At 43.7% G+C, this 9,840-nt stretch overlaps 2 protein-coding genes across 2 annotated transcripts; both read right to left on the bottom strand.

The window, feature by feature from the left end:
• Positions 1,491-4,246, bottom strand: LOC8054649 (putative F-box/LRR-repeat protein At4g15060). Its single transcript, XM_021456995.1, has 3 exons — positions 2,690-4,246; positions 2,151-2,333; positions 1,491-2,010 (listed from the first exon to the last, which is right to left on the bottom strand). The coding sequence occupies exons 1-3, from the start codon at positions 3,689-3,691 to the stop codon at positions 1,624-1,626; spliced, it is 1,572 nt and encodes a 523-aa protein (XP_021312670.1). The 5' UTR covers positions 3,692-4,246; the 3' UTR covers positions 1,491-1,623.
• LOC8074526 (ATP-dependent Clp protease proteolytic subunit-related protein 4, chloroplastic) lies at positions 4,390-9,275 on the bottom strand. The gene is made up of 7 exons (XM_002455396.2): positions 8,931-9,275; positions 8,623-8,826; positions 8,159-8,214; positions 6,780-6,906; positions 6,452-6,529; positions 5,061-5,174; positions 4,390-4,979 (listed from the first exon to the last, which is right to left on the bottom strand). Exons 1-7 carry the CDS (start codon positions 9,153-9,155, stop codon positions 4,908-4,910), a joined length of 876 nt encoding a protein of 291 aa, XP_002455441.1. The 5' UTR covers positions 9,156-9,275; the 3' UTR covers positions 4,390-4,907.

The raw sequence follows: 9,840 nt of genomic DNA, 5'->3' as shown, positions 1-9,840 counted from the left end.
TCTCTGCTCTATAGATAATATGATTTTTACATTTACTATGGTTGACACCATGCATTCATATGATGTTTTTTTAAAAGGGATCATTTTATTGCCTTCTCATGGGTACATTTGAGTCCGAGTTAGCCAAAAAAAATTACAAACTCTAGGAGGAGATTAGTCCAGACATAGGATTGATCCAGGTCCCAACTCAAGCCAACACGAGCAAGTTTATGAGCACAACTATTACAAGATTGTGGCGCATGGACCACATTTACATGTACAAAATTCATAGAAATAAGAAATTTTGCTTCTCTAATGAGAACACCGGTAGCCGAGAAATCATAGTCATTAGACTGAAGAGCCCGTACTAGAACTGTTGAGTCCGATTCTTGGATTATATGAGACATTTATTGATCAATCATTGCAGCAAGAGCTGCAAAGACAACCATGGATCTCTGCCCTAAAGGCATCATGCAGAAAGTTTATTCTCCCTGCACCGACTAACATTGCTAAACCATCAGATCCCTCATAATGAACCCCCATCCACCTTTCCTCTCTTCCTGTGAAAAAGCCCCATCAAAATTGATCTTCAGGGTGTCAATACGTGGTGTAGTCCAAGCTGATTTCAATTTGACTTCCTTATGTTGCATCTTCAGTGCATACAAATTTATATCAGATTTTAAGACTTTGGCTTTATAAATTATATCCTCAGTGGAAAACATCTTGTCCATGCATTTGCCTTATTTCGTACATCCCACCGTGCTCGTAGAAGACTAACCAAAAGAGATTTCCTGTCATCATCCAAAGAAGGGATTTGGGAGGCAACCTGTTTGGCGGAGTCTAGATCAACCAGACACAAGTAAATTTTCTCTAAGTTAATTGCTCTCCAATATTTCTTGACAAACTTGCACTTGAGAAAACAATGTCCCCTATCCTCATTCAAACGCACCATACTGGACACCTGGTGTCAACATCCATTCCCCGACGTTGAATATTTATACATAGAGGAAGACTATTATGTACAAATCTCCAAAAAAAAACTGTTTTACCTTCGGTGGGCATTCAAGATTCTAGATCTGCCTCCATTTGAAAAGGCAGGAGGTATTAGGTTTTGAACTAGATTCATCCAACTGCCTAGAGTTGCAATTTTTAAGACAATGTTTGAGTGCTAGAATTGCACCGAAAGGGAAATAAAATGTTGGAATAAATATAATTCATAATGTATCAAATAAGTTTTGTTTGATATTATACTTTCTCTGTTCTAAATTATAAGTCATTCTAATTGTTTGGAGAGTGAAAACTTGACCAAGATTATATAATAACATAATAATACTATACCAAATAAATATTATTAGTTCTTTTATTAATTATAAGTTTTTGTAATTTTCTCTATAATTTTAGTTAAATTTGAGATGTTTCGTCTCTCTAAAAAAATTAAAATGACTTATAATTTAAAATAGAAGGAGTATATATTTATGCTTTTTTTTTGCCAATTTTTTTGAAAGTTTGACTTTAGACACAATTAAGATTGGCTTATATTTTAGAACAGTATACAATGCCAAAAGAGAGTAGAACAGGGCGATCAATAAACACCTCAATTTCTGCATTTTTTTGGGGTAGATCGGTGCAAGCATTATGCATAGTTTAGTCACATATATACTCATCATCCTCGTGGAAGATCCTGGTGTGTGCATGGTTCGGGCTATCGTCTTCCTTGGGCCGGCACACGGAGACGCGTGCCTCGCGGCGAGGCCTCTGCAACTCTGACACCCTCTCTCGCATGGCCTTTAGGTCTGCGGGAGCTTCCTCTTCTTCCGGCGTGACCAGCACCAGCTGCTCCAGGCTAGGGGCCCTCTTCAGGAAGAAGGCAAGCAGCCGCAGCTCTCGCCTTGTCCCCCTAAAATTCACAACCTTGATGAAGGTCAGCTGGCCAAGGACGATCTCGTGCTCGAGTGTCATGTCTGCGTCGTCGGTCTCCTCGTCCCGCGCTGCTGCCGAGCTGCTCCATCCGTATCCAGGATCGCTGGGGAGCTGCGTGCGCACAATGGAATTCAGCTGGTAAGCATGCCAGTTCCAAATACAAACACATTTTTTTTTCTCAGATCAGAGCTGAGGTGCAAACTCAGTTCGATTTGGGCAAGGAAGGGACTGATTGAGGGAGCTTTACGTACACGGAGAAAGAGACGCTGGAGGACGGGAAGTGGGGTGAGCATGAAGAAACTGGACACATGCTCCTGGTCTTCATTGCTCCGGTAGAAACAGGGCTCTGGTGGGGAGGCCAGCAGCAGCTGCAGCTCTTCTAGCTTCGGCATCTCCCTGAATGCGCTCTCATCCCAGCCGTGCTGGTAAAGAAGCTGACAGACAAGAGTAAGGCCTTGTTTAGTTCCCACCAAAATCCAAAAAGTTTTCAAAATTCCCCGTCATATCGAATCTTGCGGCACATGCATGAAGCACTAAATATAGACGAAAACAAAAACTAATTACGCAGTTTGTCTATAAATCCCGAGACGAATCTTTTGACCCCAGTTAGTCTATGATTGGACAATATTTATTACAAACAAACGAAAGAAAAGTTTTCACATCTAAACAAGGAGTAGTGTCTAATTAGCCTGCCCTGTTATCTTCTTCCATGTCTACTGATGTATACCAGGTGAATTTTACAGAGGGAGATAACTATTGCAATCAGTCAATTACTAGTAGAGATCGGTACCAGCAAGCCGATGGAGCAAAGCGTCAAGATCCGGGCATGCGCGACGACGTAGTAGAGGTAAGGGTAGGCCATGTCGTGGACGATGTTGTAGTCGCCGCAGCCGACGTGCGACAGGTACGCGTCCCGCAGCGCCGGCATGTTGCCGAAGTCGAAGAAAACAGGGTAGGCCTCTTGCCAGATCTGCTCAGGTTCTCTCCAGCAGACTTGGCCGTACAGGGTGAGCGACTCCAGCGCGAGCGCGGCGACCCGGAGCTCTTGCAGCACGGCGCGGCAGCCCAGGAGCTGCAGGTCCCGCAGCCGCTCGCTGGCGATACTCACCGAGGTGGGCAGGGAGCAGCTCCGGAGGCTGAGGGACTCCAGCGCCCCGCAGCTGGCGAGAATGCCCCGGACCGCCTCGTCGGTGACGTCGGCGTGGCTGAGGGAGAGCGAGCGGAGGCCAGCGAGGCCCGCCGCGGGGAGAGGGACGGCGCGGAGGCTGAGCCCGCCGAGCGCCACCCGCTCCAGCGAGTTCCTGACCTGGAACAGGTCGCCGGGGAGCTCCAGCTCCAGGAACGCCGTCAGGTGCAGGACGTCCACCTCGACCTCCCTGGCGCCCCTCCTCACGGCGGCCGCGATCCACCCGACGACGTCCCGCCCGAACGAGCCGTCGCTCGGCCCTGCTGCCCCTGACGACGGCGGGGACGCCAGCGCCACGCGGAGCACGTCGAGCGGCGCGCCGTGCTCGGCGTGGAGCCGGAGGCAGCGGCTCACCGTGGCCGCGGCCCGCGCCGGCGGCTGGCCGCGGGCGAAGTCTCGGTCCGTGAGGTCGAGCACCCGGGAGGCGGCCAGCGCGCGGAGCCACTGGCTCGCCCACCGCCGGGAGAGCGCGCTGGTGCGGACGGCCTGCTTCAGCGGGAGGCCGCGGAGGATGGCGTGGAGGAGGTCGTCGGGGAGGCTGCTCAGCCGGTCCTCCTCCTCCATGGCTCCGCAGTTGCTCGTCTTGCTCGAGTGGTGCGATTCCATGTCACCGCTGGACGCAGGGGGGCTTTCGCTTTGGTGGAAGTGTCAAATACTCAAATGTGCTCGGTGCTCCTGCTTAGGGCTTGTACCTCAATTCAATTTTACTAGTAAACCTGTTTTTTTATAAAATAGTTTTATAAATGTCTTTTTAGATAAAGCTGAGCTGTTTTGAAAAAAGTATTTAGCAAAATAACTTCACCAACTACTTCATGCATAGTTGAGAGAGAGAAATGAAAGAGAGAGCTGCAATAAGTTACTCTTATGTCTTTGTGAGAGAAAGGAAAAAATAACTTCAACCATGAAGCTGTTTTGGAAATAAATGTTTGATAAAAAAAACAGCTCATCGAAATAGGATCTCAGCTTCACTCATCATCAGTAATCACCATGATGCAGGAAGTCCGTCAAACCGGTAACTTTCACAAGTATATATATATTCAAAAATCTATTTGTAACACGGGATTTTCAAGGTGCAACAATAGGAAAACAAAGGATTAAACTGCCTAAACACCTCAAATCCTAGGGACTACTAACAAAAAAAACATAAATACCCAGAGCAAAATTAGCCAATAAAAAAGCACATAAAACTGCAAGAATGATTGCATAGATGTAAAACTGAAAAGAACACAAGAATCTGAAGAGTAATACAAGTACCTTTTTTTTTCAAAATACGGTACCTCATGCTAGAAATTCTCCAAGATTTCTATGAACATGCAATTCCATAAGAATTCTATAGGTTCACATTCCATAGGTTTTTCCCTATATGTAATTCAAACCCTATGAATTTTCTATTTTTTTCCTTGCTTCAAATTATGGAGATTAGGTCCTATTAGCTTTATTGCAATTTTGTGTATTGCTACTTGCAGCCTGTTACAAGTATGAGCTGAGCTGAAACAATGAGGGCCCAGATTGTAACAAACCACACGCCAAATTGCCACGATCCAACTATATATGCTTCCCCTGCAAGCTAAAACATACACTCAAACAGGGCACCAACGCCCAACAACCTACAAAAATTCATCTTTCAGCGCGCCCGTTGGGTAAGGGCAATAAGGCGTTGAAATGGTGGAGGAAGGAAATGCTTGCTCATTGCATTGGCTACTCATATGTGCTCTACGCCTCTACAGCCAGCTAATGAGTGATTGAGTGGTAACTACTCAATACTCAAACACGTGAATGACCACTAAACATACAAGACGTGTCTACTTGTGAAAAAAGAACACTATATCAAATTTGATCTTTTGAGTTCTGACACAACACCGCCATCTTCCTGGATTTTCTCGTTGTATATCACCTGTAGAACATGGTAGTTACTATCAGTTGTTGTCAGATCAGATTGAGTAGTTTCTTCTGGTCTGCTATTGTGATTGTTTACCTTGTCAATGATGCCGTAATCCACAGCTTCACTGGGGCTAAAGTATTTAGGACGTCTGATGTCGCGAGCAATCTCTTCAATCGGTTTACCAATGTGTCTTGCCAGCAGCTTAACCTGAACACAAATTAAGACAGTAAGTTGTACACTCGAAGAAACTTGTCACCCCATTGGGAACTGCAGCAAGAAAGAATAACTAACTTTCATGCAAGGAAATTTCTAGGCTACTGCTTTGAGATATATTTTTCCAATGCAAAGTGACTGAGATCTGTATATTCAAACTAGATGAAATGTGTTTCAGCCAACAACCCAACATTAGGCCAAGAAGAGATTCAGGTTTCCCTAACATTAGGCCAAAGTATTGTTATCAACATCCATGGTCACTACACACTACAATGTTTTGGTGTAAGCTTCAGATAACTTCCATGTAAGTAAACTTCATAAATTGAGTTGTGATCGATTACTACAGATGAAAATGGCTTATATACATCAAGTGGAATACAGTGAAAAAATAACCATGAAGTACAGAATTCCACATTCATGTATCTCACTTACTTTGAGGACATAATATCGTAGCAAATTAGATAATACCTAAATAGAAAAATCAACTCCCCATCCATAGAATGGAATCCCTTCTTTTTTTTCTCATGCAAAGCTTGGTCAAAAGTTTTAACACCTGTGCTGGGTCTTAAAACAACCGTACTCTATAATCTAGTCATAAAACATAAAGCTAGTGAGGCAGGGTAGGGAGTAGGGACCCCCTCCCCCCTCTCTTTCCTTCTGGTTTGTTTTACTTAGAAAAAAAATGGGGTGGGGATGGGGGTATTACTTCTTACTGCATTGTGATTCTATACAGACAGGAACATGACCAAGGCAGCATGGGGACTATAGTTCCCCTGCACAACCAGGTTTCCCAGGGCACATGACTACCACATGAACCAGAAACTATAAAGATGGCTTCCCAGTGTAAAAACTCTTCTGAACACAAACTCATTTTAAATCAGTAACCATGAGTAATAAGTAGTGATCTTTTTGTGGCCTGCCTGTATTTGGAAACTGAAAAGAGTTAGGACTAGGAAAAAGTTGGATGAATAGATGGTCGTATTAACGATAGTAGGATGGTCACTTTCTTTTCTTTTTTTTCTCAGTAGTTCTTCCAATAACCAATGAAATGAATGAACTGAAGAAATATAAGTCCGACACTGCACAACTTTCTATGTTTCTACATTGATAATGTGGAGCAATAATATCAACTGCTCAAAACAAGGTATCATTAGCTATGCTAGATTAGTTTAAATCCATGCTAATGTTATTAATTCTTTATTTATACATGCCCTAAAAAACTTTATTTATACAAGAGAGAGAGAGAGAGAGAGAGAGAGAGAGAGAAATACCATTTCTATCTTGACATTTCGAATCTCTTTTCTTGCAATGTCAACGTCTGTCGCCTGACCTTGAAAACGACCAATTGGCTGCACATTGCATGTCACAATGGTAAGACAGTCTAGCTTCACATTATTAGCAAGCAAATACCAATGATACTGCACATATTTTGTGTGTCCATAAACAAAGTATGTGGGAGTGCAGCATGGTATTGGAGAAAGGGTTTAAGATCATAGTATATCCTGCAGTATAATGTTATTATTTGTGTGCCATGTGCATTAAACTCAAATAACAAAGAAATTAGAATGTGTATATATCAACACAGGAAAAAGAAATAACCTGTTTTATCATTATTGTTGATGATGGAAGTGCAGCACGGTTGCCTTTAGCACCAGCAGCTAAGAGCAAAGCAGCTTCTCCCCATGCATTACCGACACAGAGAGTGAAAATAGGAACTTTAACATATCTGCAATGGGGGTAGAGATATTAAGCCAGTACCCCATAATCCTTTTTTAAAGAAAAAAAAGGAATAAGAGCTGGCATGGTAATGCCAATTGGAACAAGGGGAAGTTAACATACTACTACAAGTAAATTAATGTGTGTTATTAATCACTGAAGAAGGCACACTTAATGGACTATTGAGTATTGTATTTTGTACAAGGGGACAAAATATAAGAAGCTCAATCAACATTGTACCTTAATTTTTGTTTATTAACTATATGGGTAGTGTTTAATCTTTAATGTTCTAGATTCTGTGTGACTCGCAAAACTTTGGGGAACTTCAAACCTCAGCAAAGTCCCATAGGCTACTGTGTTGAGCTCTTATCTTGAAGTTTAACAGTCATAGGACCAAAGGCACCTGGCCCAGCTTGTTTGTAGAAATCTTACCAGTTCAGCAGTTATAGAAGGGGAAAACCCTCAGAAATCCAATAAGTGTAGTTATATATAACACCAGTCACCAAGCATGCGGCTTCACGCTTATTCCACTATACATGTTACTTTAGAAATATGGGTATGATTGAACTCTAATAGCTTTAACTAACAACATATTAAAGTAACAAGAGTGGATAAAAAAGTACTGGCAGATTCAATACTAAAAAAACTTACATAATGCTATATTATGAACATATTGCGATAAAAGTTAATAGACAAAATAGCATCTTGACATGGAGTGCAATAAACATGGAATTGGCCCGAATAAAACTTGGGCTGTTATAGTTATAGTATTTAGTCACAGACAAAATTCCTTGTTTCTCGTGGGGCTAGTCGGTAAGCAGGCATGGGTGGGATGTGAAAATGGGGTAGTGGCATGGACTCAGTAGCTTGTTTTCCATTCTAAAGAGCTCTGATCTACATAGGAAAAATATTTGAGTTCGATCTGAGTCTTTCAAGCCACATGCTTGCCAGCCACAAAAATAGGCATGTTTCTTCTGAGTGGCATGGACTCAATAGCTATTGCTTTCCATACAAAAGAGCTCCGATCTACATAGAGGATAAAATATTTCAGTTCAATCTGAGTTTTTCAGGCCATATGCTTGCCAGGCAGCCACAAAAGTAGGCATGTTTCTTATAATGAGCTAACTACAATATAAGTTCACATCGAGAACATGTGGAAAGCATCAGCCAAGTAAAGTCACCATTAAGAGGGGGATTAGGAATCGAAATAGATTTGTAAGGAACAAGAAAGCAGTATAAATACATAGTATGTCAAAGCTGACCTCATAGCATCATATACTGCAAGAGCTTCTGTCTCATAACCTAACTTCTCGCCATTCTGAATAAGGAGGGAGAAAGCATATCAGATGACATGAAGATTGAATTAAAACAAGAATTAATCTGTGATGCTTACTGACAAGTTGCTACAACAAAAAATCCATAGGCTAAGAAAACAAATACACTTGCATATATTCTAGGTGAACAAAGTTAGGCATTAAAGAACCGAAAATCCACAGGCTAAACTAAATTGATGCCCAATTCAAAAAAGGTTTTTGGATCCATAGGTCTGTCAAATAACCCAGGCACAGTTCAAGCTCGTAGCCTCATCATGTTCACTGTTTTCTAGGTAGGTGTGTTTTCATTTCGGTTGTGAGCTCTGATCTACGTCCACACTCATTTGACACAACCAAGTAATAATCACCATACAAGGAAAACAAGGAGAGGTGAATCAGAAGCAGCACCAAACCTTGGTGGTGCCAGTGGAGTTGATGTACAGGTAGATTGGCTTCTCGGCGTCGTCGTACTGGAGGTAGAGGAACTCGGCGAGCATGAGCTCCGTGACCGACGGCACGAGGCACATCCCCAGGTACACGATCCGGTTTTTGTAGAGGAACGAGGCCAAATCCGGCGGTGGCTGCTCCCACGCGGTCCCCCTCAGGAACGGCACCACCTGCAGGCGGCAACAACAACAAAAAAAAAGACACCATTTAGGCGTTATCGCACTCCAGGCACGACGAATTCGCTCCCCGGAGCTCGGCCAAGCGCGGACCGTACCATCGCGACGACATCCCTGGCGCCGCGGCCGCCATCTACGGCGGGTTCTCGGTGGGGGCTCAGGAACCGCGGCTTGGCAGCGGCGAGCGCGCGGGGGCGGGCGGCGAGGCGGAGCTGGGATGAGGGCGAGGCGGGGAGGGAGCGGGGCGGGGAGAAGAGTGTGCGGGCGTCGAGAGCGACGCGGGGAGGGGACAAGGCGGCGGCGGTGGCTGCTGCTGCCTCCATGGCGAGGCGGCAGTGCGGACTGCGGAGGGGACTGGGAGCGGGCTGAGCTGAAGGGAGGTGGCGCCGGTCGGAGTGCGGATAAGACCCCGCAGTCGGCGGTTTGGTTTTTTTTGGCCCCTCCCCCTAGACCGGGCGTCCGGGGCTCCGGGCTGACAGAATGACGGGCTAGACGGATGAAAAGGAGAGACTCTCGTGCCAGTCTAACCATGGACTTTCTTACATTTATCTAAGGCCTTGTTTAGTTCACAAAAATTTTCAAGATTCTCCGTCACATCGAATCTTACGACACATGTATGATGTATTAAATATACATGAAAATAAAAACTAATTATACAGTTCATCTGTAAATCGCGAGACGAATCTTTTAAGGCTAGTTACTTCATGATCGGATAATGTTTGTCAAATAAAAACGAAAGTGCTACAGTGTTGTTTTTCATCCGTTTTTGCGAACTGAACAAAGCCAGCCCTTGTTTAGATAAAAAGTTTTTGAATTTTGATACTGTAGCATTTTCGTTTTTATTTGACAAACATTGTCTAATTATGAAGTAACTAGGCTTAAATAATTTGTCTCGTGATTTACAGGTAAACTGTGCAATTAGTTATTCTTTTTATCTATATTTAATACTTCATACATGTGCCGCAAGATTCGATGTGATGGGAAATCTTGTAAAGTTTTGGATTTTTG

This window comes from Sorghum bicolor, chromosome 3 (assembly GCF_000003195.3).
Source record: "Sorghum bicolor cultivar BTx623 chromosome 3, Sorghum_bicolor_NCBIv3, whole genome shotgun sequence".
Lineage (NCBI taxonomy): Eukaryota > Viridiplantae > Streptophyta > Magnoliopsida > Poales > Poaceae > Sorghum > Sorghum bicolor.
Note: the sequence above shows the minus strand (reverse complement) of the source record. Positions and strands in the feature narration are given on the sequence as shown.